General features: G+C 46.7%; 1 protein-coding gene across 1 annotated transcript; it reads left to right on the top strand.

The window, feature by feature from the left end:
• The first annotated feature begins 4,307 nt into the window (after positions 1–4,307).
• On the top strand, positions 4,308–26,022 carry ESYT3 (extended synaptotagmin 3). The gene is made up of 21 exons (XM_026037031.1): positions 4,308–4,429; positions 4,996–5,072; positions 9,571–9,637; positions 10,408–10,497; positions 11,496–11,551; positions 13,122–13,242; positions 14,265–14,438; positions 14,936–15,018; positions 15,978–16,026; positions 16,667–16,756; positions 17,541–17,603; positions 17,707–17,775; positions 18,994–19,059; positions 19,790–19,876; positions 20,733–20,882; positions 21,189–21,607; positions 22,588–22,677; positions 22,988–23,119; positions 24,328–24,433; positions 25,040–25,089; positions 25,947–26,022. Exons 1-21 carry the CDS (start codon positions 4,331–4,333, stop codon positions 25,981–25,983), a joined length of 2,175 nt encoding a protein of 724 aa, XP_025892816.1. The 5' UTR covers positions 4,308–4,330; the 3' UTR covers positions 25,984–26,022.
• Positions 26,023–27,302: the final 1,280 nt, after the last annotated feature.

Below are 27,302 nucleotides of genomic sequence, written 5' to 3'. Positions count from 1 at the left end.
AGCAGCGGGACCCGGCCCGGGCAGCGCCGCCGGCCGCGCTCCGGAGCAGCGGGACCCGGCCCGGACAGCTCGGGGCGGCCGCGCTCCGGAGCAGCGGGACCCGGCCCGGGCAGCGCGGCTCCCCACAGGCTGCCGCGGTCTCTCTGACTGCGGCTTCTGCTTTTTGTGTTGGCAGCGGTTTTGCAGCAGCTCTAAGCACTGCTGAGGTTCGTGTGGTCAGCTCTTGCGCTGATCCTGTGTAAAAGTGCTGCGTTTTGTCCTCGAGCCCCAGGGAAACACAAGCTGAGCCCATTTGCGTCCATTTTAAATAGCAAAACCCCCTCCACAGTGGGGCAAAGGTGCAAAGTTTTGCTGCTGAAGTGCCTGAAATAGTAGCCTGAGTGCATGCCACAGGTGGAGGGAAGGGATCTCCCTGTGCACTGCCCCTGGGCAGCTGCCCCTGGAGCACCAGGTCCCCAACAGGAGAGATTTTGGCAGAGGGGAGGCCCCAGCACAGAGCACTGTGAGAGTCAGGGACTGCAGTCCTGGGTGTGTGAGGAGGCAYCGCGAGCTGCGGTTGCTGGGGCTGCTTCAGGAGAAGGGAGGGTTTAAGGGCTTCTCACTGCTGCCTTGCTCATCCTGAGGGGTGAATGAAGGGGTAAGAGTGCCACAGAAGGACAAGCCCCCTTGGTCACAAGCAGCAAGGGGAGGTTGCTCCTTGTTGGCCATGAGGGGCCAACCACTGGGCTGGGAGCCCAGGCAGGCTGTGGAATCTGCAGCCTTGGAGATGCTCAAAACCCACATGGAGAAGCCTCTGACCTCCCTGCTTTGATATTATCCCTGCCTTGAGAGCAGTTTGGACTAGGGATCTCCAGAGGTGCCTTCCAACACGAATTATTCCCCCATTCCCAAATGTACAGCTCTAATGCAGGACAGAGATGGTGGGTGCTCCCCACAGTGTGATCCACAGAGCCAGGAGTAAATGTCCTGCAGCCCATTCCCGACAGGGCATTCCCAAAGTGGGAAGCGAGGGGCAAGYACTTTTGCTTCACTCCTGACTGCAGCATCTTTGGAGTTATCTGGAAAAAGAGAGGGGGTAGGACTGAAGGGTCAAGGGGTTTCAGTGCATGTTTGCTTGTCRTGCTCATCAGTGTTGCCCCATCTTCATATTTCCTTTTCTACATTGATAAATTTGTTCTCCATCACTTGGTGCCACAGTGCACTCATTCCTGATGTTTCTGTTCGTTTTTCATTTTCCTCTATTCCCCGTTCTCTCTCGTGCCAGTCCTGGAGGTTTCTTCTCACCCGCTGTCTATTCACAGCTATTGTCTGTGGTGTCATCTTTTTATGGCTTTCATTTGTGCCTCCCAATCTTCACGAATCTTCAATTGAAACCACTCTAAAAACGGCTCCTGTGTTCTTCTTTCCTGACATGCAGAGGTGGGAGTAGGAATGAGCCTTGGGCGRGGGGGAGTGGGGGCTGGAAGCGCAGTGGATCCCTGGGAAAGGCACTGGAAGTGCCAAGCAGCAGCAGCACTGCTCGTGCGGCGCTGGGACCGTCCCGCGGCATTTCCACAGCAAACAGCAAGGGGAACATCCAGGGGTGAACCTGGTGCTGAGGGAAGCGGATGCTACTGGTTACAAATGGTCCCTGTAAAACATCACTAATTCCTTCTTTATGCAGAAGGATTTCCTTCTGGCCCTTCACAGAGAGCCAAGGAGGAAGGTCTCTTGATGGGTACTTGATGGATACCTTGATGGATATCTTGGTGGATACCTTGATGGGCCCGGTCTTGTGTGGTTTGAACAGGATGGCACTGTCCATCTGACGTGGTTTCTGCTGTGACCATGGTTGCTGCCTGCTCCAGGGCAGGATGGAGCCCAGCAGACCCTTCTCTGTCTTATTTCCTTGCTAGTAATTGGCCCTTACCTGGCCTGTTTGATCTTCAGAGTTTTTTTTTCAAATGCTAAGTAACCCTTGCAGCATTCCTAAAATATTGGCAAGAACTGTTGCTTGCTTTGGCGGGTGGGGAGGACTGATTTTGATAGTGTGACTTGCCCAAGGCTACAGAGCAAGCTTTATTCTGGGATAGTGCTAACTTTGGCAGCTCCTGGTGGCTGGATCTGGGCTTAGTAGGGAGTGTTTGGTGTTTTTTTCTCTTAACTGTGTGGGACTGGGGATGACTGTGATGCTATTTAGAGCATCAAAGGGAATTGCTTATAAAGAATGCAGTAATATCACTTTTTTTTTTTTTTTTAGTATGATAATTGGAGATAATTTGAAGTATTATTTGAGCAAGGGAAATGAGCCCCACACAGCAGGCAGGAAGAAAAGGCAAGTGATGGTCCCTTGTACCCAAAGAGCTCGGAGCACCTCTCTGAAAGCTGCTAAATTAAAGAGCAAACCCTTGAGTGAAGGGTCTAATTCACAGCCTCACGTGCAAGGGGTTGAAGTATCATCCTACCCAGTTTCTATATCAGACAATCTATATATATAAAAAAATACACATATCAGATAGATAGGATGACCCTGTCACCCTACGGCAAAGCATGGCGCATCGCTTTGGGGTTGAACAGTCCAGTTTGCTTGCTTTTTTTAAAAAAAGGTTGTAAATACCTGCTTTTCACAAATGATGAAGTTAGCCTTTCACTYGTCTGTCACAAATGTGAATTATGATGAATAAAGCAGAAGAAAAAGGCTGAATTGGGATGCATTTCCATACCATCAGTTTAGTATGGATTTGCCCCATSATCCTTTTATTTAATTTATGACTTGGCTTCTTCAAAAGCTCCGAGAGATGAAAATGCCAGGCTTCTAAGCTGACTGTGTGTGCCAATAGACTTGATGTCTTACAGCACTTCTTTTTGCCTAAAACCACTGGGTCTGTGTCAGTGTGGGTGCAGAAATCCTGTCACAAACAATCACCTGAATTTCCCAGGCAGGCTCCTGTTTTCCAAGGCGCCATGTCCTGTTCCGAGGGCGCCTGAACCAGGCTCTGGGCCACTCGCAGTGGGGAAGGGAAGTTGGTTCCTGAGGCTTCCCACTGCATCACCAAGGCAGGGATGAGAAACCCAATGTGCTGCTTTACTTCCCAACAGGATATGACACTTGCTTTAATCACATAAGTGCACTCAGAGACTGGCCCGTCAYGGCACGTGGCTTCTTTCACCTTTTACTATTTTAGTGCAGATTTTAATATGAGGTAATAAATGATAAAGGGTGTGGGCATGAGGGACGGGATCTCAGCTCACTCCTAAACCTGTTCCGCAGTCCCAGGTATCTTTTTCCATATGCTGCAGCATAGGGAGGTGCATTGCATGTGGCACTCACTTTGTTTTCCTCTGCATCCAGGTTCGTTTCCCTGACATGGAACGAGCAGAGTGGCTGAACAAGGTGAGGCTCCCAGGCCGTCTGCCACGATTTGTGCCCAGCACAAATTCCACAACCGAATCTGAGGAAGTTTCCAAGTTGCTACAAGAAGACTCAGTCATATCAGTGCYTGTACATACGTTTTGACGGGTCTAGAGTTGCCACAAGAATTTAGCAAGGGCCACGTGTTTGCCTGGTTGGCACAGGTTATGCCTCCCTCGTGGGTTGGCATCTGAAGTTGAATCACTGCATCAGACTCAGTTCAGACAGAACTGATATCACCAGCTTGTTCCTTCTTACTGAGAAAAACAAAACAAAACAACCAAAGATCTGTTGTAGAATGAGAGGATGAATATGACACTTCATTCTGAGATATGTATGTGCATATACATATGTGTGTGTGTATGTATGCGTGTATAAGTATAAAATTAAATATATAAGCTCTTGAGCTAGTTCTGCCATCTGCAGGTTTACCTGGGCTCTCACTGGAACTGTGGGAATTCAAAGAAAAACGTCTGATCTGGCAAATTAGCATCCTGCAACCATTATGCTTGTTCTTTTTCTTAAGCAGACTTYCTTTTTGATGTAAAAGTTTCCTTCACTCCTCTCTAAATAAATCTAACTCCAGGGAGCTTTCCAACACTTCTCAGTAATTAGCAGCTTCAGCACTTTAGAAACTTTAACCCTGGGCTTTGCCAGCTGAGCTGCTGCACTTTGAAGCAGCAAATTCCCTGATGTTAACACTTACTTCTCAGTTCCTAAAGCAAATTCCTCTCCTGAGGAACAGGAATGGATCCTTCCTGAGGAGTGACTTCAGGTCTGAAATGTGACTTGCTATTTTAAAAGGAGAGACAGTTATAGGTGTTCTGTGATGTGTCTGTCTTACAGTCAAAGGTATCTTGTGCAAAGAATATTCAGGATAATTTTGCTTTCGCTGTTCCGTAGGTCCTGATACAGGCATGGCCATACTTCACAACAATTATGGAGAAAACCTTTAAAGAAGTTCTTGAACCGAAAATCAGAGCAAAGCACGTGCATCTGAAAACGTGCACCTTCACCAAGATCAACTTTGGCGAGAAGGTAGCATGGATCCTTTGCAGCACTTACAGCTCAGACCTTCTGAAAAGCTGGGACACGAAGGGGAGAGCGTTTTGATGGGGTTCTAAGACTCAGCTCCTCAACAGCACTAAGTATTTAAGAGAATGGTATTGGTAGGGCACTGCTGCCTCTGCTGTTCCTCCTGCTGCTCACCTGAGCATCTTCTCCATGAAAGAAGGATGCTGTAGGAGGCAGAGATCCCTTCCCACTGGCTGCCAATACAAAGGGACGGGGATGGAAAATGGGGCACTTATCAGCATTCCTTGGTGCTCTGCTTTTGTGGCAGGAGCTTTTGATGCTTCGTTAGGCTTCTTTGCAGCATGAGCTGCTTGCAGCTAGCCCTGTATCTTTGAACTGCCAAGGCTGTTCAAACTGCATCTTTAAGGGACAAACTTGTGCAGTTTTCTCTTAGTTTATCTGCAGTCATGCAGGTTGTGCACTTTAACACAAGTGTATGTACTTGGATTGCATGAGGAGGGTAAGACTCTTCAATTGGCTGTGACTTTGAAGATATCAACTGTGCTGTATCTTGTCTGTCTTTACTGCAGTGCCCTAGAATCAACGGAATAAAAGTCTACACCAAAGAAATTGATAGAAGACAAGTTACTCTGGACCTGCAGATATGGTAACATAACATTATTGATTGTATACATGGTTCTTAATTCATTGCCCACCTGGCAGCTGTCTCTGAGTTGTTGGATATCAGAGTATTTTCCCTCGGCTCTGACCTCCCACTGCAGTAGGGACAGTATTTCTTGCTCTGATAACTCTGTGTGTTGCCCTTCTAGGGTTCCTCTTCAGTCCAACTACTCCAGTTTTTCCAGGACTAGTTGCACCATTTATTTATGTAGTTTCTTCCCCTAGACTGATCTTGTTTTAGTCATTACTTGTTCCATGTGTCACCCAACATATTTGCTTTTYTGTTCATTGCAGCTGCTCTTTCCGCAGAAAAACTGCCTTAAGCTCTATTAGCAACAAGAAAATTAGATAAAACATTTGATACCTTCCAGGCTGGTTTGAATGAGCTTGTTGTGTGTTTTGTCAACATCAGCAGCACTGCAGAGCTGAACTCTCTTCTGGCTTAGCCTGGAGAATGAAATTACTGGGGAATTACCACTTGCGTGCTCTTGTAGCTCTCCAAGTRTGGTGGGAGACTTTTCTTGACAGCAGTGCCAGGAAAAGAAATAGTGTGAAATTATGGGATGACTTTGGCCACGACACAGAGCTGCTCGGAGCTGCGTGGGCACCAGTGCTCCCTGCACAACAGCATGGGGCTGCTCTGAAGCCACAGCCTGTTGTGCTCCAGGGCAAGCACTGGAGCACCCGTGGTAATAGTGGAGTCAGATTTAGGGCCTTTGGCAAATGGCAGATCACTCCGGCTTTTCCACGTGGAGATGGAGGGCCTCCCTGTCTGAAGGCTCTTCAGGAGGTTGCTGCTGCTCTCTGTTAAGTTGCTGCTCCTGCCTGCTTCTCCCAAGTCCTCATTTCTGCTCTCTTTTAATAAGCAGCTGCTTAAAAGAGGGGGCTCCCCCACCTCCTCCTTCCCATCCCTCCAGCAGACCCTTCAGCATCTCCAAACCGGCCCCTTGTTTCTGCCCCTCCTTCTGGCAGTAGCTTTGCCTGAACCATCATCCGATAAGCCAAGGGTTTTGTGTGCGGAGCCAGGGGTGTCCAGCCTGGCCTGTCCCTTGGGCGGGGAGCTCTTATCCCAGGCTGTGCTCAGGGCCCCGCTCCTCCCACACTGGTTGGTGGGCACAGGGTTCATAGGGGAGCCAGGTCATACAGGGGCTGCAAGGAGGAGCCCATGGGCAACCAGGGCCGGGCCTTTACCTGCTTTTCTCCAAGGTGCCAAAAGAATTTGGGGCTCTTCTTCCTTTCTTTAACCGAAGACATGGGCAAATTCCGTTTTTGTGGGGAGAGAAAGTCCCATTTTGAATACACTGTCCCGTCACATGAAGCGTGCATCTCCTTCCAATAGTTATTTATGGCTACCTCTGTTAAATTCAAAATAACCCAGCAGGGTGACGGAGGTTTTCATGCAGCTGGGAAAGACGGTGTCTCCATTTGGGCCCTGTGGCGATGGAAGCATTTCTGTCTCAGCAGACCCCATGTGAGCTATTGCAGACGCTGCTGAGGAGAGGAACCGCTTGGAGGAGGCCCGTGAGGGCAGGAGGAGGCCAACATGGGCAGGAGGAGGCCYATGTGGGTGGCAGGAGGTGTCCTTTCCACTTTTAGATTTGTGATACAACAGCTCAGTTGGGAGCAACTTTGCTTGGGAGCCATGAGAAAAGGCACTTAGAGGTTCCTCATTTGTGTGGGCAACAGCTGTCAGCGAAGTCAGTGGTACATTAGGTCGGGTATCACGTGGAGTTACCAGAAGCAAAGTGAGGAGGTGCTTTAATTAAATCTGTTAATAACAGCCTATGTGTCCACAGCATCAGGGCATTGGGAATGGGTATGTAAAGCAGTGTCTCGTTAGAACCTGACTGTCCTGGGATCCTTGACAGGAGAATCGAGGCTTTGAGTGGGGGACAAAGAAAGGAGTCCATGAATTTTCTTCCAAAATCTTTTACCCTGAGATGATGCACCCAATTGTTGCAAATTAAGCTGGTGTAAATTTTATCATGGCTTGTAGGACCAAGAAGAAGTGTTGAGACAATCTCTGCTTGCCCACCGGTCTTCTGTACAGATTTGAGCCATTTGTCTGTCTGAAARTCCTGTCATCTCTCTGTCCTGCTCACATGTCCACTCCCGCACAGAAGTGCTCCTGATCTACAGCTTTCAAGTGACAAACAGGGAAGTACCAGAGCTTCCCAAGGGCTAAATTAAAGATGAGATCTCAGCAGGTCTGTTGAAATAAACTGGGAGAGCTCTGGCATTTACAAACATTTGGCCCTGGGCCTAAATCAAGAATCTGTCTGCTGAGCTAGGGAGCTGACAGTTGAGTCCACCGAGTGAATGAATATCAAAGCATCCCAGAAATGCTCCCCAAAAATGCAGTTTTCAAAACAAAAGGAGCTCCTTTAGTGCAGCCGCTTGACCTCCCAGAGTTGCCTGGCTTGCCATTAATCCTTTAACTGCCAGAGCTGCMGTGGGACTCTGTGATTCCTGCTCCATAATCATGAGAGCTCAAAGTGTTTGAAAGCCCTATTACATCCCCAAAGGGATGGCTTGGAATTCAAYTACTTCTGATTTCATTCATCTAATTCATTACTCTTATAATATTTTCTTTTCCACTTGCTCTTTTATGGCATTGGTAATGCACGAGATATCTTGGAGGGATATATTCAACTAAAAATTTATCAGCRTTTCCATTTACTCCATTTTCAGAAGAAGCTCTGAACTTCCTAACCAGCAAATTAGCAAATCTTTGTGGATAGTCACCGTCACCCAGTGCAGACTGGAGAAATAATCCACAGTAGTTTGCAGCAACACTGTGAGCCTTGGTGGGTTTGCATGAACTGAGTTTGGAGGTGTTCCCAAGAAACAGAAGGGTTTGGGAAGCTTGTCCAAGCAATCTCGAGCAGAGCAGCAGCACTTGCTTCCCAAGTGGAGGTGAAGGGCAGAGGGGTCTGGTTTCTCAGGAGCRTTTCTGCTGGGATGGAAAGGATGAGCTGAGCAGAGGAGGCAGATGAAAGCAGTGAGCAGCTCGGCCTTGAAAYGAGAAGTAAAACTGAGGAAGGGAGAGCACCTGGCGTGGCCTGGGGCCTGCTGTAATAGCCACGGTTCAAAACAGCCTCGTGTGGGACTTGCTAGAGAAGACAGACATCCARGATGGGGTGGGAAGAGCTTTCGAGTGTGTGGAAAGGCATAAGGATTGTAAATGGCAACGCTGGAAGTTGTAATTGCTGCGTGTTGGACACTGGCAACAGGCAAATTAAATTCTCCTGGGTTCATACAAATTAAGGGGCTCGTTTTGGCTTCTTATTTAGACTGTTGCGACAAAGCTTCATTAGCAGACAGTGTAATGGACTGTAAGATAATGTTAAAATTGTAGAGATTAAGCAAGTCATATAATTATTTCCACATTTATTATAAGGAGGATTGTGTTAATTTTWGTGTGCCCTGTGAGGCTGGTTATTTAAAAAAATTAGAATGCTCTACCATTAAAGGGTTTAATTTGTATATTATGAATTTCTTAGATTCTACTAACTGACTCTCTGTTAATAAGCTTGGAAACTTTGCTTGCAGAAATGGAGACTGCACAAGGTTACACATTCTTTGCACTGCATTTTTGTGGGGAGAAATAATCTGTTTGTGTATAAATTAAAGGGTGAAATTAGTGGGAACTACAGTCCATATACACATGTGGCCACAGCAAAGAAAAGGTTCCTTTTCTTTGATCATGGGGTGGAAGTGCACACAGGTGAGCACAGCACATTTGCTCCATGCACTGTGGTACCTGTACACCCTGCTTTACCYACTGCTAATTTGTGTGTCTGTGTCCGCAGACACACACAGAGACACAGAGAGAGCTGTTTCTCCAAGGACTGAAAGGAAACCTAGGAGTCCTTGGACTGTTTTCTGCCAGAGGCATCAACCAAGCTGCTGGATTCAGCTCTTAGGGGAGTCACTGGTTGGTTTTTGCATCAGAACTTTTATCAAACTCTCAAATGGTTTCCAAATGGCAAGAAGTACCATCCTTGGCTTTCATTTTGTTTAAAGCCTGATGTTCTCCATGGCAACTGACCAAAATCTGATCTAAATCACTGTCCTTTACCTCAGCCTCAAGGAAACAGGTTATTTTTAGTGTTGACTTTGTTCTTCTGGCCTGTTTGCTTGTTGACAGGGATGAACCGTAACACATAGAGTCCTAAACATGACAGCAGGAGGGCTCTGCATCAGCTCAGAAGTTGGGATGCTGGTTTCTTTTTCATGGCATTGGGGCTTGTGGCAGAGGGGAGAAAAAGAACGATTGCCGTGACCCTGAATTCCCAGTGAGCCCCTCAATCCCTTCCTAAGAGCAACCCTTCTCCAATCAATCCTTCCAATCTTAAGAATGGGAAATCAACCTTGAAATGCAGCTGGAATCTGTCAGTCTTTAAACTCATCTCCTTTATTTTCTATACAAATTTGCTCCTCAGACGATTGCAAACTGGAATAATGTGAGAACTTTCTTTCAGTTACATAGGGGATTGTGAGATTCACATGGACATATCGAAGATTAAGCTCGGAGTGAAAGGTGTGCAGGTGAGTGTGATGCTCAAGCTGCCCTTTTAGGGCAATGTCCCAATGGAGACTTTAGGATTGACTAGGAAACCACAGGCTGACTAATTTGGGGCAAATCACTGAATGTCCTTGTGTTTTGGCTGGGAAAATGATGCCTTTCTTGGACAGCCCCTAACTGCCACTTTTAAGCTTCTTAAGGTGGCTGTTAAATAGGCCCAGTGCTAGAGACCCCAGCATGTGTGAGCCAGCTCTTGTCCCAYGAGTTCACAGGAGCTGCATGCTCCTGAGAGCCCATTATGTTGGAATCTTCATAAAAGGTCTTAGGTTGTTCTTATAACCTGTTCTTACAACGTTGAGGRAAGTTAGATCACAAAAGCAGTGACAGGATGGCGCTCATCCACGGGCTGAGTGGCAGCGGGCTTGCAGTGCTGGGGGAGGAGGGAAGGGGTTATTGTTGTTATCAAATTCTAAGTAAAATTATTTAAAAATGACAAAAATGTCTAGAAATCTCACTGCTTTGAAACTACATGTGTTGTTTGGCTTAAGAGCAGCTGTGGGATTCTAGTGCTGAGGAGATGGGACGTGTTTGGGGAGTTTGTTTTCCCTGTGTCCTTTAGGGTATCACTTAGGGTGCCAGAACCCAAGGGCTCCCTCCAGCACTAGTCACACGTAGCTTCTGCCGAGCAGAAGTTGGGGTTCAGCACAGTGTATACACCAGGCTTAACCTTATAGTGCCCCGGGATCCCCTGAGAGTTTCATAGTCAGTTTTCCTTGGTCTGCTCTCCTTGCAGTTGAATGGGACCTTGCGAGTGATACTGGAACCTCTCCTCAACGATGCACCTTTTATTGGAGCAGTGACGTTGTTTTTCATGCACAGACCGGTGAGTCACTTTCCAACTGCAGTCCTGCAGCCCTCCCACTTCTTGGCTGCCTTAGTGCATTGACTGGTCTTCAGTGCAAGGCACAGTCAGGCCATCACCACTCACCTAACCATGCTCATGAGGCAGCTCTTGGATTAGCAAATTACTGACTGTTAAATGCTCTTCTTGGAAGGGACTGAATTTGCCCTGTTCTCTTGCAACTGCCATAAGAAGTTACTTGCTTTAGGGTAAGAATGGTGGATGTTATGATGGTCACAACAGGCAGCACTTTTGTAGGCACTTACTGCAAGGATCCTGGCAAATACTCACATGGGTTTTAAATGCACCCATCYTTGTGTCCATTCATGCTTTGAAAGCTTGCTTATTTAAGTTTACATATACCTCTTAGTTGAGTTCAATTTAATGAAGTATGAGAAACCTTCTTGCCCTATAAGAACCAGCTACAGGATTCTTTGCTTGCTTATATGCTAGAGCTCATGGAAGTCTTACAGTTTTGATACTGGATGTGGTTTTTTTGAGTGCATATTAATATACAGTAGCACTATCTCAGCACATGAAAACCTGTTTTGTTTATTGGGTGAATAGAAATAGACATCTCCTGAAGTTGGATGTTGTTTGTAAATCCTCCTGCCCCAGGGCATGAGTCAAACCCAAGTGAAAGGGTGAGGAAACAACCTCAAAGGTAGGCAGAGTTGCTGGGTTTACCAGAGAGGCTCCCGAGGCATCTGGCAATGCCCCCTGCTTGGGGCTGGATACCACGTTCCCCTCTGCTTGCAGGATAAATCCAGTGAAACCGTCATTTCAAGTATGGCAGGTAAAATAGATAAGGAAATTATTATCAGAAGTTAGTTAAGTGTGTAAAGGCATACATTCACTGTTGCAGGTTTTTTTTTAATAGACGGCTTTGTTTTAGAAGCATTTGCTTTCCCCTTAAATTCCACATTTGTCCTGAAATTAATTTTACTTCTTCTATGTTTTTTTTCTCTTCTACTTTTTAGCACTTGGAAATGAACTGGACTGGCGTGAGCAATCTCCTGGATGTCCCAGGGATTAAGTGAGTGGTTTGCTTCATTTTGTTACTTTTTAAAATCATTCAGAAGGTGGGCCAGCTTTCTTATTCTCAAGAGAATTCTCTTTCTTATTCTGAAGAGAGACCCGTAGAAGGTGTTACATTGATAAGCACTCCAACATATGTGGTTGTGGAGCTTGCAAAATATGAAAAAAGAAGCCTTTTATGTTCAAACAAACTTGCTTCTTGGGATTTATGATGGAAACAGTAAATTACTAAAATGACAATGGTGTCTAATCTGAAATATGAGCCTTTCCCATGTGCCAGCCACTTAGAGTGGCAGATCTAGGTGATTAGCAGTCAGTGCTTGTGCTTATTTGCCTTAAAATGAAAACAGGAACATACCCAGACTTGCAGTGCTCTCTTGTYACACAGAAGTACAATCCGTGATATAGAAAACTCCAACAGATTTGAAATTAAAAAAAAAAAAATCCTTCTCTTTTTTCCTAATCTACTTCACTGTACCTTTCACTAATCAGAAAACCTATTTCTCCCCCAATGCCTCTTCAGTTGGTCTCATACTTGAAACTGGCACAGCAAGAATGAAATCTCAGGGGTTTTCACTCTTTTAGGTCGTCAAACTGTTTCTCCAGATTGGAGGGTTGCTTCTTCCCTTGCTWGTCAGAGCAAGGAGGAAATTTTGTCACATGAGAGTGGACCTAGGGACTTAGTCAGTACCTCTATCCTTTCAAAAGCAARCCCAGACACTTCTGCTGCCCTCTCCTCTGCTGCAGCTTGTGCTTTGCAGATGCACAGGAAATAGTTTCCTGCCCTAAGTGACAACTTAGGGAACGAAGTKCAGTAAAGGGTTTCTGCAGACCTTTGATGCCAAGTGAGAGGAACTTCTTTTTCTTAATTTGAAGAGCAGTGTTTTGCCTTGCAGTTTGCCCTGAGAGCTCCTGTTTTTATCAGAGAAATTAATCTGTTCTCTTTTCTAATGCAGCTTTCCTTAATCCTCCCAAGGAGAAACTATGTAGGTGTTCAACCTACAGCCACTCATATAATTAAGTGTAAATTTGGTGTCCTGAATCTTTTCTCCCTGKTTCTCCCACAGTGATTTGAAGGTAGAAACCCTTGCTTGTTCAGCGCTGCACATAAGCCATGAGCAAAGACATGCCTGACTGAATAGGCTGAAATACAGGTTGGACAACAGTTCTTCCTTCCAAAGGAGCCTGGCTTACCTGGGAGCAAAGAAACTGGATCCAGTCATCTGTTCTCATTTATAAGCTACATAGAGTTGGGCCTAAGTCTGCAGAGAGGGACAATCTGGCTTTCCTGTTGGGCAATTTTGACAGGAAATTCATCTACCTGACCAAGGATTTCAACTTGGTTTTACATTTAGACTAGGAGAAGCCTTTCCTTGTGTCTGGGTGAAACCAGTGTCAGCTATGACAATGTCATTGCACAGTCTTAGTCCAAGAAACTGCTGGGGAGGGTAGGACCACAGGTTCTGCAGAGCCTCTTCCTCTCGCTGTGCCGCATTTTTCCGTTCTAACTGTAATTGTGGTGGACTGTAGAGGTTTAGGTAGGCTGTTTTGGTTTTTTCTCCCTGCAGTGTAATGTCGGACTCAATAATTCAGGACTTCATTGCCTCACGGCTGGTTCTACCAAACAGAGTCACGGTGCCTCTGAAGAAGAACATGAACATTGCCCTCCTGAGGTTCCCTGTCCCATATGTGAGTTTTTGCAGTGAGCCTGGTACACCTCTCGAGCGTGTGTTTCCTGAGAGGGGTAAGCAACGATCAGTGTCAGGGTCCCGCACATTCCATTCTCAGCAGCTGTTTCCACATGGATTTCAGGCYTTGTATGGGTAATATCTCAAATATTACCTATAGGTAAATATCTAGTATAGGAAATACTGGGTAGTTCTTTGTTTGGGTGAGGATGGAGGGGTCCTATCCTCTGTATGTGGTGGAAGAAGTCAGTTTAAACATACTAAGCTCCATTTACCAACTGAAACCATCAGTCTGATTTGAGGATGTAACAACACAGGATCTTCAGCTGGAGAAAGTAATTACATGAGCAAGAAGTGTTCGTCTACTTAGATTTCTAATGCTGTGAAAGTGTGTAAGAAGGAAGGTCAGAGGGTAAGATCTTTTCATTAAATAATATATTTAAGAGGAAAAAATAAGCCCTTAACCTCCTGTTTGACACACCCAAATCTCCAACCTCCCGTGTCCCTGAAGTGTAGGCACTAATATACTTGCTGATGGGGCAAATATAAGTGAATTAGAGAAGGATGCTCTGCCTTGTAAACTTACCTCACCAAATTAAAATTGAATGGCCATTCTGCAATAAAATGGAAACCTACAAGTGGATCCTTAGTTCCTCTTTCAGTTTGTGGGAATGTGGCTGGATTCCACACAGGATTTGACTGTGGTTGTCATCCTCTSTGTGTGTGTGTATGTGTGTGTATATACATGTTTCTGGTTTTAAAATAAAATTGAAGAGCACTTTCTGCCCAATTATCTAGATTGAATTTTGTATTCATTTAGGCAATTTTTCTAAGTAAATGGAGGAAAAAGTAATTGTCTTACAGTTCTGCCATCTGAAAGACTCTGCATCAAAAAGCCAGCCTTTGTAAACCTGTCATGCTGACCGCCCCTTCTGCCTATAATTACTAGTTTTAGGAAGCAGCATATTGTAATTACCCAAAGATCACATTTTCATGGGCAGTTTTTCACCCGCTTCTACCCAGGGAGTAGTAAGAGTGCATCTGCTGGAAGCTGAAAACCTTGTGCAGAAGGACAGTTTCCTCGGTGCCATCAGGGGCAAGTCTGACCCATACGCCCTTCTTCGAGTTGGCACCGTGCAGCATCGAAGCAAGACGGTGTCCCGAGACCTCAACCCACTTTGGAACGAGACGTTTGAGGTACTGAATGTCACGACCTTTCTCACAGCTCTCCTGTGGACTTCCCTGTACCTGACTGATCAGTCAGTTCTGCTTCTTGAACAGGTTCAGATTTGCTTTGCAGCTGTGGCACAGTGCTCAGTTTGATCTGATTTACATGTGTGGGTTTTCGGGGGACACACAGAGCTTAAGTATTAATCAGTGCAGCAGTCTATGCAGCTGAAGTCTGCTCAAAAAMCAATTCCTGTCTGTATTGGAAGCGTTTAGGTTTTTCTGGTTTTGTAAACCCKTATTAGGGATCCCCATTTGAGGAGTTCAGCTTACAATTCAAACGCCAACTGGTTTGGAATTATTTTCATCTGTAACCAGTTGCMTTGTTCTAAGATTAGCCATGAAGCAGCAGGGAGTGTCCTTATGTGTCACAGCTGTGAAGTGTAATGTCCCTGTRCACAACACGTGCTGAGAATCTGTGTGAATGCTTGTTGTTATTGTAAATCAGTACTTCTTTTTCACTCCAGTTTGTGGTTCATGAAGTACCTGGTCAGGATTTAGAAGTGGACTTGTATGATGAAGATCCAGATAAAGATGACTTTATGGGCAGGTAAATTTGTATGACTTTTATTCATTCTTCAGAAAAAGGGGTAGTTTTCAGACATGTTTGTTCAGTAAATTTGAGAAATTCATTCTGAGGATTAGATCCTTTCTCCTCCTGGTAGTCAGTCCTAATTGAGCGCAGCCTGACTGGGATGTTTTCTTACTGCTCTGATCCTCTTGGTGCAGTTTTCTAACAGAGAGGTTCCCTCTAGCAACGTTTGACACCGTCTCTTCRTTCTCCCAGAAAATGCACAAAGTCCCAGGTGACTGGCAGCCTGGAAACTGCCCTCAGCAGGTAACAGGAGGGGAGTTGTGGCTCTCCTGTGAGTGGAGCAGCATCCCCAGTGTTCTAGGCAGTAGCACATGGGAGAGCACAGAGAGGGCCATGAGCTGCTTCCAGAATGTCAGGTCCTGCTGTTTMAGAACAGTTGTCTTTGTATTTTCTTGACTTAAACCAAAAACACAAGTAAGTGAAGAAAAGAACCCAACACTTGCACAAGAGCCAGTAGTTTCTGAAACAGGAGATCCAGGTTATTCATACATGAAAGTTAGTGTGGAAGGAAGCTGTGCCCTTTGTTCAAACATTTACATCCAGAGCGCCAAGTGTTATTAGATCCTACTGCAAACAGCTCTGACTGTGGTAGAGGATAAGCCCTGACACCACTGGGGAACCTTAGGAAGCTGTTGGAAGTGGTGGAAATGTACCCAATGGGACATTTGAAAGCACTTAGAAGGGGAGGAGGACTGTGTCAATGTGTTGCAGTGTGTATATCCACAGGTGATGCTTGTAACTCATATTATTTAGAAGAGTTTTCTTTTATATATATATACACATATTATATACATATAACCTACTAATCAGCTGTGTGCCTAAATAAAGGCTGAAATGGTGGGTTTGTTTGTTTGTTTATTTTGGTTTTTTTTTGTTTTTTTTTTGTTTTTTTTGTTTTTTTTTTTTTTTTTCAGCTTGTTTATAAGCCTGGTGGATGTCATGAATGACAGAACTGTGGATGAGGTAAAGGTCACCGTGTATTTCTAAGCAGGGTTGTGGTGCCTGCTGACACATATTCCCACTCTCTATCACTGCAGTGTTWTGCATGCTTGGAGCTTCCTTACGTGTTCCTTGAACTGTGTTATTTTCTCAGGAAGAAAGAAATCTAATTACTTTTGCTCAAAAAAACTTGAAGTAACTAGTGCAGCTGGTCTTGCAAGCAAGCTGATAAACTCAGACAGGTAAACTCAGGTTATGGTGAGCCAGAGTGAGGGTATCTTGCCTTGGTGCCACATGCACCCTATTTACCAATTGTTTCTGCAAGATTATGGATAATTTTTAGCAAAGCATTTGATTTGCTGAGGGAAGCAATGACTTGTTCTTACTGTGACTGATCCTGCAGCCCAGTCCTCTGCTAGAGTCCAAATATCCATGTGTATTGCATATATATGAGTGTCTTATTTTTGGAATTCTTGGCTTGTGATTCCCAAGTAGGTGAACCTGGTACAGTCTAAGTGTCCAGAATTCAAACAGAGGAATGCAAAATGCAGTCCACGTGTTGTCTGTTGTACACATAACTCCTAGTGATTGCAGCATATGTAGATTTTAGAATTATCCTGCCTCACAGGTGTCACTTCTGTTATTCTTTGCTGTCTCTATTTAGTGGTTTCCCTTAAGTAAGACAACAAGTGGACACTTGCATTTGAAGCTGGAGTGGCTTTCGTTAGTAAATGACCAAGAAAAGCTACATGAGGTGAGTAAATCTACTTCAGGCATTCAGGTACAGCCTGCACAGCCATCAAGACGCGTGAAACTAGAAACCTGGGGTAAACTCCTTGTGGGGTGTTTTTGGAGATATTTTATTGATTGTTTTGTTTTGGCCAAGTTTTATTTGTGAGGTTTTAGGGGTGATGGGTTTATTTTATTCATTTAATTATAATTGAGGATGAGAAGGCCCTTCCTAAAGAGGAAGGTGTGTGCTTGTCCCATGTCACTTGGTAATCCAGGAGTAACTAAAATCTGGCAACTCTTTCTACTTAAATACTTGCTTTCTTTGAGTTGCTGCTGTGACAGAGTGGCCTCACACAGTTCCCTTCCCTATTTCTTCCTTTCCCTTTTTCTCTACACTCTGCATAGTCCCCATGCATCTGTCTGTCCCAGCTAGTCATAAATACCCAGCAGTGATGCTTGGTAGCACTATGGCTACAAGCAGGGTCCTATTCGCTTATCATGATTGCTTGGACCAAGCCTGTCTCCCAAAGATGCTACCTCTCCATCATTGCTCCAAAGCCTTTATGTTCCACCAAAATAAATAAAACAGGGGATGGAGCTGAGGATCTGGCTGATCTGCCTAAACGAGCCACACTGTTGTGTGTTGCCTTCTGCTCCTCTCAGTCGCAGGTTTTGGGAGAAAGCTGAAGAGCTGCCCGGCTCTCAGGAAGTGTTTTCTGAATTCGCGTTGGCTTTGGTTTGTCCCTGGTGAATGGCCCGGCCTGCCTTGTGTTTTGCTTTGTTTTATTCTTTGCTGGTCCTCACAGGATAAGAAGGGTCTTTCCACGGCAATTCTGATAGTCTACTTGGAGAACGCGTTCAACCTCCCAGTAAGTATGAGCCACATGCAGCAGCCTCCACGCCTAGCCTTTCTTTCTCTCTCTCTCTCTGCCCACAAATTAATTATTTTAAAATGTTCTTTTATCAATTCAGAAAAACCAGTTTGAATACTCAAATGGTGAATATGGAGCAAAGAAGCTGAAAACTAACAAGTATATGAAGGTAAAATTTATATTCTTTCCATGCCTGCAAAATCACATGCTGAATTATACTGTGTTGTAACCACTGGACCTAGCGGTTTTTAAAGGGAGGTTATCTCTTTGCACTGGCTCAAGGTGTTAAATAAAAGTTTTCCCTAGYGAAAGTCAACGGGGTCAGAGGGGAAACGCGTCAATAAAATATTTGGTTGTGTATGGGGGGGTTCCCTATTTTTATTTTGTCCTGCTACTCTTTCTGCTGCTGCAGGGGCTGGTCCTCTGCTCAGCCGTGGCCTAGCTTGGGGAGGGACAAACTCTGCCCTGTTGCAGAATGACCCCGTGATTCCCTCTGTCCCATTTTTGGCAGAGCTCTGGAGCCTGCCTGCTGTTCACGCCTTTTCCCTCTTTGTTTCAGGTTGCTTTTTTTCCCCAGATACTGCATTTTGCCACTGTAACCTGAGCTGTGGGTGTAGGGGAGAATGTCTTTCTCCTGTTTCATTGAGCAAGCTGCATAAACCACAGCTCTGAGCAGTGGGATAGAGCTTGGCTGTTACCTAAAAACAATCYTTAAAGTTCAAATGAGATGCAGACAGGGTGATCTGCACAGCCTTCAATGCTCCTTCATTCTGAACTTCACTATGTGCACTTCTTTGCAGTACAAYCGGACCAAATCCTCCCCCTTTGCATGGATGACTTTGACATGATGCTATTATCCTTTGGGGAAGGGGCAGGGAAGGGTGTCCTAAGGGTTCTCTCTATCTTTTCCTCCCCCTGCCAGATTGATACTGTAACATTAGTGTGAGAGAGAAGAGCTTGGCGCAGGAGGCTCAGTATTATTTCTTTTAAACAAAAAAAAATTACATCAGTGCCACCAACTTGCCTATAGCYGCTTTACAGTGAGTTGTGAGCCCAGGAAACCATTTCTGCATCAGGAAATGCTGGAGATTCCCACAGTTCCTCACCTCACTGTGATGAGAACAGCTGCTTGTCCATTTATATCTAAAATGCATAAAGATTTGGCWTAAATGTGAACACTTGATGTGGAGAGTAAGGGTACACTGGGTTRTGGCTGGAATCTTTCCTGCATAATGGTCTATTAGTTCAGGTGTACTGGGTCTGAAGAACTAGTGATAATAATGTCCAGAAGAGAGCTTCAAGTAACTGTGGTGATTTGAAATTGCTGCCTATAAATTTACAATTGCCTCTTAACAATTGCCTTTCTCCCCCTTGTATGAAATGGCAGAGGACGGAGCGAGAGCCTTCCTCCTTCGTCCTGCTCACCGTGGGGAACAAGACCCAGAAAAGCAAGGTGAGCTGCTTGGCTCTTCAGCTTTCCCTGCGTGCTCTCAGCCAGGAGGGCAGCTAATGCCACGGTGCCCTTGGGGACATCAGGCCAGGCACAAGTGACCCCGCAGAGCAGGTGACAGTCGCAGAGGCCCCTGAGCTCCTGTAGGCACAGGACAACCTGGAGCAGACGCTGCTGCCTGGGCACAAGCAGGCAAGAGGGCTGGATCCTTGGCTTTTCCCTGCCCCACATGTCCTGCCTTTCCCAGGCTGGGTCTCACTTCCCAGCTCCTGGAGCCGTGGGGAGCTCAACCCTGCTGCAGCCAGCAGCGTCCTGGGCTGGCACCGGAGCCCAACTCACCCTTTGGCACTTCCCTGCTAAGACCTTACCCTACAAGGCTGGGTTCCTGCACATGCCTTCCCAGGGAATTCCCTCCTCTCCACAGGCTGGGATGCAGTGAGCCTGGGCTCCTGCACACGCCTTCCCAGGGAATTCCCTCCTCTSCACAGGCTGGGATGYRGTGAGCCTGGGCTCCTGCACACGCCTTCCCAGGGAATTCCCTCCTCTGCACAGGCTGGGATGCAGTGAGCCTGGGCTCCTGCACACGCCTTCCCAGGGAATTCCCTCCTCTGCAGAGGCCGGGATGCGGCATCGCCTGGGTGAAACAGGAGGGTGGCTGCGGCCGCCTGCACTGCCCGGGGGTGTCGTTGCTCGCAGCGTTGCTGATGTTTGTGCCATGACCTTCTTGTTGCAGACCTGTAGCTTCAACAAAGACCCCACGTGGGGCCAGGCTTTCACCTTCTTTGTGCACAGCGCTCAGTCCCAGTCCCTGCATGTGGAGGTGAGAGAAGAGCCTTTCTTGGGAATACTTAGTGTGCGTTTGTTGGGAGAAACCTCCTTTACAATGGGCATGATCTCAGTGCTGGTCACTTCTGTGTGCTCTTAGTGGGACCCATGTCTGAAATACTGCCACAAAGGTGGAAGAAACATCATGTTGTGCAGGCMATTCTATTTTAGATGATGCCAGCATCCCTTTGCTATAGGGATCCTGTACTATTAATGTCTTGGTACAAACCATGGGACATTTCTCTCTGCAAACTGTGAATGAGGCTTTGGGTAGGCAGGAATGCTGCAAAACCCTGGATGCTCCAGTCAGATACTGGAGCCTTTGCAGTCCTCAGCCGGAGTCCTGGTTTCCCACCTTGGCATTCTGCCTGCTCCTGATGTCCCGTGTCTCACTGCTGTACACCGCAGTCACAGCCAGCTCTGGGGCTGCTCCCTGGGCTGCACCAGTGGATTTGAGCTCCAAAGGCTGGAGGCTGGAAAGRCTAAAACAGCTGTGACTATAAAAACCTCACAGAAGGGTAGGCTAGTCGCCATCCCAGCTGCATCTGGAGTTGAAGACATTTTCTCCAGAACAAGTAAGGAAACTCAAATAGATCTAGGACCTCATTTTTTTTGTTAATAAAGATACTTCTTTGCATATCTAGAGATGTTTGATTGTTTTTTGCTTGTTTTTTTTTTCTTTCTCCAAGTATACTTATGTGTTATATTTATAAAATGCTGATATGTTTGAAGTAAATAAGCAAATTTTGGTCTCTGTCTAAAGTACCTTTATTTGCTGTTCTCCCAGTGATGTGCTTACCAGTTTGCTATATAATAATATTAAAAAAAACCATTATACATATTCTTTCTAGGTAAAAGACAAAGATCGGGATAGCATCCTGGGAACTTCAGTGGTGTCTCTGTCCCACCTACTGAAGGACCCAGACCTGACMCTGGACCAGAGGTTCCAGCTGGATCATTCCAGTTCGGACAGCTTCATTAAGATGAAACTTGTGTTGCGAGTAAGTTGTTTTCCGTATTTGCTCTGCTTCTTCGGTGGGAATTCCCAGTTGTAGCTGGGCGAAAAGGAAGAGGGGTGAAAGAGGAGGAAGGCAGTTCTGTGTCACGGGTGAAGGGTGAGAGCGCGGAAAGGTCCCTGCGGAGGCGGGAGTGGCGGTGGGGACAACRTCCCCCGAGGTTCCTAAAGTTCCTAAGGTTCCTGGCACCGCAGAGCGGTGCTGGTGCCGAGCGGAGCTGGGGCACTGAGCTGCGCAGCAGGCGGGCACAGCAGTACTGTCCGTTCCCAACGCGGCGTTTCTTGCTTTCAGGCCTTGAGCGTAGAGGAASCCGATGCACCGCGGGGGAAGGCGGCCGGCGGTGCCTCCCAGCAAGGCCCCGCGCGCCCGGCGGCGGAGCGGGGCACCCAGCGCGCGCCCGTCCCCCCGCCACAGCCGGAGGCCTCGGCGGCGCCTCCCGTGAGCGGCGGCTCCGCGGCGCCCGAGCCCCTGCCGGGGCAGCAGAGCCGGGAGCCCGAGGGCAGCTCGGCGGAGCCCGTGGGCAGCGAAGCTGGGATGAGCAGTGAGCGGCCCGTGGAGGCCCGGCCGGCGGCACCGCTGCAGAGCCGGGGGGCGGCCAGGCCCGCGCGGCCCCTCGTGCAGGAGATGAGGCTTGCGCCCAGCGTTGCCTCGCTGGCTTCGCTGCCCTCTTCCTGCTTTGACCTGAGCAGCAGCAGTCTGGACCTTCAGAAGTAGGTGGTTCTTCCAGCTGACCTGTGCTTCTCTGGGAGGGCTGGGGTTCTGGGAGGCTGTTTCATCCTGTTGGACTCAAGACTGCCAAGTCCCTTGGAGTCTGAGGTCTTGGTTGTATTAAGTTTATGTTATCTTCCAGATCCCATATCACTCACAACTTTAGCACCCAGYTTCCCTTTAAACTGGTGAATGGAAGCCTGAAATCACGTTAAAACCTAAGCCCATGATAACCATACCTAGTTGCTTTATATTTTGGACACTGTATTTTATCCAGCAAGTTTTGAGACTTGTCATGCAGCAAACGAAGCTTTCCCATGTTGGTGCGTTGTGCCTGTCCCTGGACAGGGCTAAMTGTGCAGATGCAGAGAAAACCTCTCCCATCCAGGAGCAGGGAAACCCTCACGTGGCTTTGAGGGGTCCTGCATGGAGATAGCTGAACCCCTAATGAAGGGAGTAGCAACATCAGCTTTGTCTCAGCTTACACAGCATCAAACTAGGCCTCAACCCAAATATTGAACCCAGCCTTATCTGTTGGTTTTAGTACTTCTRGACTGGCCAGTTCTCTAGCTGTGAAGAGGGGCTCATTTCTAACTGTTGTTAGGCGCTGCTTGGGTGCTCCAAAGCACTTCAGTTAACCCACTGAGCCAGATACAGAGAGGGCCCCATTCTGCAAATACAGGCACCTTTGGAGGAGCCATGCGGCACGTGCTGACTCCACTCGTAACGCGGGACCCGGAGCTGCCCCAGGACAGCGCTGCTGCCCCTGCTGCTGCTGCTGACAGGAGTTATGTTTCTGTGACCACTTCGTGGTCCAGCAGCCTCCTAAAGGGAAGCTTTGCGGTGCCGGAACAAGTAATGGTGCTCTGAGAGTTGGTTTGCTGAGGCCTCAGCAGCTCCGGAGGCGCGTGCCCTGTCCCGTGCCGCTAGTGCTGTGCCCGTTTTGCTGACAGCTCTCCTGAAAGCTCTGCCTGTCTTGCAGCGGGAGCGAGGGGCCGCTGGGGGAGATCCAGCTCACGGTGCGCTACGCGGCCGCGCGGCAGAGCCTCGTCGTGCTCATCAACGGCTGCAGGTAACGCTGGGGCTGCAGGACCTTTCCAGAGAGCATCTAGAGAGGGTCCGGCGGGGGCAACAAAGATGATTAAGGGACTGGAGCCTCTCTCGYGTAAATGTTAGTTTAAGCAGCCCTGGAAGYGGCACGCTTCCAGTGATGGAAATGTTGGGAACTGCACAGCCTCATTTTTTTGCTTGCATTCCAGCACCCAAGGGAATGGATAGACATATTTTGCTCATGGAGGGTGGGTCTGATTCTAAGTGACAACCTGTCACAAGTCACACGGTGAGAGTTGTCCTGCTTGTCACCACTGTACTTCTTTTAACAGAAACTTAGTTCCCTCTTGTAATCGTGGGGTAGACCCCTATGTTCGCATATACCTGCTTCCAGATAGAAGATGGACAAGCAGAAGGAAGACTTCAGTTAAGAAAAAGACTCTGAACCCCCAGTATGATGAAAAGTAAGACATCATTAATTACAATCGCTGCTGGTATAGTTGCAGTGTCTGTTGGGTGACTTGGGCTTGCAGCTGGAGGACTGCACGATGGGGACTCCCTTCTGAAGCAGCAGCTCTTGCTCTGAGCTGTGCAGGGCATCAGGGCTGGCTGCGCCGTGTGCGGTATCGCTGCCCCTGCTCAGCAGAGCCCTCCTCGCCCTCCTCCCTGGCGCCAGGAGGTGCAGGGTGCTCCTTGGGCCGCACGCTCCCCTTCCCGTGTGGAACTCGCCCACTGCAGGCTTCATCTTTCTGTTTCCGGACCTACTAAACCTGCTTCTCTGCTCATGCTGCTGCTTTGGCCCCTTGCAGGTTCTCACATCTTGCTCAAAGCCACAGGSCAAAATACAAAGGACTCCAGTGAGGCCCAAGCAGCATTTTTAGGAGTAGGATCCCTTGCCCTGGTAGATCCTGCATGGCCTCAATTAAGCACAATTCATGCACCAACACTAAGCTCCCAAGCACGTTACCTGCCTTACAGCTTTGACTTGCAGGAARACTATTTAGGCAGGCACAACCAAAAGGATTTAGCATGGACAAACCTGACTCGATATTAATGATGTGTGCCAGTCCTGAGTCAGGCTCATTAAGAGCGTAATTGCCACAGGTTGCTCCCCTTGTTGTCCCTTAATGTGGTATAAGCCTGCTCTGTAAAGCTGGTGCTTCAGCTCAGCTATTTCCTCTGAGTAAGAGATGCTGCATGGAAAACACACTGCCCTTCCATGAAGGGGAGATTGTCAGGAAATGGCATCTCCTCTGGATGCGTGATTTCCTTCACCCCCTGGCACAGCGCAGAGGCTGAGGGCAAACAGAATGTCACGCTCTTTCACGAATCCTGCAAGAGTTTGCCTAGAACGCTAATAAAATGCAATTATTAAATTGGCTTTTCTGCTCCGTGGAGAATAGGCTTTGTTCACATGTGGATTAAAGTCGGTCCTCTAAACCAGTTTCTTATCCTATTAAAACACGCTGCGGTTGGGCAACAGTGTTCCAGGGTTTGTAAACAGAACAGCCTCTTTGAACGCTGGCTGTGACTCATCTGGGCTGTAAAGGTCACCATGAAGCTATGGTCCTTCTTGGCTAAAATTAGTGTATTCCAGCCACCGAGGCCTATAGGGTTTTAACCTCATTTAGGGTTCTGCCTTAATTCTCTCCCCTCAAAATTTTACTTTTAGGTTTGAATTTTTTGAATCTTTGGAAGAAGTTAAGAAAAGRACCCTGGACATCGCAGTGAAAAACAGCAAGCCCTTCATTTCACTGGAAAGAAAGGAACTGGGAAGGGTAAGTTTGGACCAGTAGTTCAGCTGCATTGGCAGCAGGATCTGGGGGGAGATTCTCCCACTCTTGAACTGCAATTCAGTAACTAATGCTGAATAGAACAGAAGAATAGAATAGAATCTGAAAGAATTTTTTCTTTTTCTCCCAAATTTTCATTCTTTATCAAACCACATCCCTGCAGAGGKTTGAATGCTCTCACATGATTGAGAAGCCACACTGTTTCATTGGAAAGGGGTATTCCTGAAATAAAAATGTGCCTTTGGGATCCTCCACGGCTCCTTGGGGCAACCCCTCAGTTAGTGCAAACATGAAGYTGAGGGTGACCTGTGATTAAAACCCAGAGTTGTCCAGCAACACTCATGTTTTCTGTGAACTTTTATGTGGTGTTTTCCCCTCATTTCTTTTTCATTTCTCATGATGGAAAGACTTCCAAGTTGTGCTATTAAGAGCTTCAGTGCTGGGGCTGGCTCATCCCTGCATTTTGGAGCTGCACAAAACTCATCTCCAGGCCCCCTAGAATTAAAGTGYGACTGACTGGGAGGGCACTAACTTTGCCAATAAACTTGTACGCTGAAAAATAAAATATAAAATAAAATGYGCTTTTTAAAGGTGCGGATTGACCTGTCCCAGGAAGACTTAATCAAAGGCTTTGCACAATGGTAAGTTTGTTTCATCGTCATCCTTTCCAACCCTAATTGCTTTGTTCTGCATTTGTGCTGGAGGAATTGTAAATGGTTTGTGTAATTTGGAGAATATGGCATAGGCAAACACTGGACTGACTTGAACTAATCTGGTAGTTTTATCAAATGTTGTTAATTCAGTTGTTAGGGCAATATTTGCCCTTGGAAACTGTCTCTTAATAAGAGCCCACATGGCAAATTATTCTCGGTCTTTAGCATATTTTAAGGTACAACAAAAGCCACTGGGAAATAAATGTAAAAGGGTTATGTTTATTAAAGTATACTTGTAACAAATTGTAAGGTGGAGGAAGATCTTAACTAATAGCATGTTCAGCAATGCATATAAATATGATAAAACGATAATTACAGAGCATTTTCCAAAGYTGCTGTGATAAGCTCTTCAGTTTTGCTTGTTTGTTCTTCGTGGCTCAGGCTCAAAACCCTTAAGCATTGGCCTGAGGCAAAGAGCAGGACCCTGTTTTTTCCTCCCCCCCACTCAGTCTGCAGTCTCCAGCTGGAGCTCGTGCTCCTCCTTGCAYGGAGGAGCCCCGGAGCACAGGGCAGTAGGTGGGAGCTGCTGTCCACGAGGACACGATGCTGCTGCTCAGCAAGCCAGGACCAGCAGGTCCCTGGGCCTGGCTCGAGCCCGGGCCTCGGGCAGGCAGCAGAAAAATGACGGGGCCGAGTTCCCAGCGCAGGACGGAGGTGCGAGGCCAGTGCAGAGCTCCCCTGCCCCCACTGGCACGAAAGCAGCTCCCCTCTCCTCCTCCCTGGTGCCCCTGAAAACTGTTCAAAGGCTGTGACTGCTTTAACTACTTGCTGTCTTTGTCCTGCAGGTATGAGCTGACAAGAAGCAGACGCAAGAAAAGCTGATTTCTTCTCATGTGCATAAGGTGCTAACTTGTAAAGTTTATACAAATGTACATATCTTTTGTAATGAATGTGTTTTGAGCAGTCACTGCAAACTTGGAGCAATTTCTTGGTCAGGACATGTATATTTAAAAGATGCTACTAAGCAATTAGTTCTTATTTAAGTAAAGCAGTTTAACTAGCACTAGGCACTTATGTTCTGGCATATTTTCCCTAAAGAACCCTTAAGGATGAAGACTCTTAAGCAAGTCTTGCACCTGAAGTTATTCTAGCTGCAGTCAGCTACACCTCATTGCTCTGCTTGGGCAGTTTCACTTTTCCAAGATTTTATGTTGTTTTAACAACTGTACCTGTGAAATAACAGACCTTTAAACAACATCCTTCAGTTAGGGGGCTTCAGAAGTGTCGTTCAAAGTGTTTAATGGCAGTTGGTGTTGAGAAAGTAAGAAGTGAATATTCCACTTCGCGTATCCTAGAGTGTTGCTGCTGGTATGTATCTAAGGAGCTTCCAAAAAGCAAGTTTACCAAGATATCATTAAGGTTTAGGTTGTGATGCCTTAAYGTCTTTTGTCCTTTGTTACAAATAMTTTTGATGTAAAACATTCTGCCTRAGGARCAGCAGAGTTTTGTAAACTAAGCTTAATAACCTTGGAGTGAAATACATGGAACTATTTTCAGAAGCTCAGTGCACCTACCTGTTTCTGTACAATAAACTCTTAAATGTCTTGCTTTAGAAACTTGATCCTTTCCAAGACTGACCCTGAGAAGGAGATCATGAATCCTGAATCCATACTGTGGAGAAATCTACAAACTGTCCCCTGAGGGAACCTTCAACTATTTTGAGAGGGGCTTATGTTAATGTAGTCTGTCTTATCCCAAAATCAGAAAGAATACCCACTGATCAACAATTTTCAGCACAAATTGTAGAGCATGAACTCAGGTAGATATCAGAGCAGAGGAGAATGTCACCACCTCCAATGTCAAAGTTACAGGAAGATGGAATGTGCCAATTTGAAACAGACTCTCCAGGACCCAAGACTTTATCAAAGGTGACAGTGCCAGGGCTGCGGCAGTTAGAGCACCTTAGCCTCGTTGCTTATCCTGTGCCCCYCACTATACATGGAGGTTGCACCTATTTTCTGAGGTGGCAGGGGGTTGTTTTCCTAGCCTGAGAGCAGGGTGCAGGAGTTTCCTAGCTCTGGAACTTAATAGACCACAAAGCCATGGCTATAAGTTGTCTTTGCTGTACTTTCACTGACCATGAAACAAGTATAGAAATAAAAGGATTCAGGGGTAAAGTTAAGCTTTTATTTATGTCAAAA

Source organism: Nothoprocta perdicaria, unplaced genomic scaffold (assembly GCF_003342845.1).
Source record: "Nothoprocta perdicaria isolate Ctin4 unplaced genomic scaffold, notPer1 scaffold_0, whole genome shotgun sequence".
In the NCBI taxonomy this organism is placed as follows: Eukaryota; Metazoa; Chordata; class Aves; order Tinamiformes; family Tinamidae; genus Nothoprocta; species Nothoprocta perdicaria.
This window is presented reverse-complemented; position numbering and strand designations above follow the sequence as displayed.